At 69.1% G+C, this 279-nt stretch overlaps 1 protein-coding gene across 1 annotated transcript in view; it reads left to right on the top strand.

The window, feature by feature from the left end:
* The window catches only part of LOC144231515 (tyrosine-protein phosphatase non-receptor type 11-like), a 10995-nt gene that overhangs the window by 10609 nt on the left and 107 nt on the right, over positions 1 to 279 (top strand). Inside the window, 2 exon segments of the mRNA XM_077764010.1 lie at positions 14 to 127; positions 130 to 202. Coding sequence (XP_077620136.1) covers positions 14 to 127; positions 130 to 202 — 187 coding nt within the window.

The raw sequence follows: 279 nt of genomic DNA, 5'->3' as shown, positions 1-279 counted from the left end.
GTTCCGCCCTGAGCGCTCTCGTGCCCAGGTCTGGACTGCGACATCGATGTGCCCAAGACGATCCAGCTGCTGCGGCAGCAGCGCTCGGGGATGGTGCAGACCGAGGCGCAGTATAAATTCGTGTACCTGGNGAGCACGACTATCTGAACGTGGGCGTCGCGTCCGCAGACCCCGGCCGCAGCCCTGGACCCGCATCGGCGGCGTGAGTGGGGCCGTCAGGGAGCGGGACCCGGCCAGGGTCCCGGGGTGCGAGCCGGACAGCGTCTTCTCCGGGAGTGG

The sequence above is a fragment of the Crocuta crocuta genome, unplaced genomic scaffold, assembly GCF_008692635.1.
Source record: "Crocuta crocuta isolate KB4526 unplaced genomic scaffold, BGI_CrCroc_1.0 scaffold13, whole genome shotgun sequence".
NCBI classification, from domain to species: Eukaryota; Metazoa; Chordata; class Mammalia; order Carnivora; family Hyaenidae; genus Crocuta; species Crocuta crocuta.
This window is presented reverse-complemented; position numbering and strand designations above follow the sequence as displayed.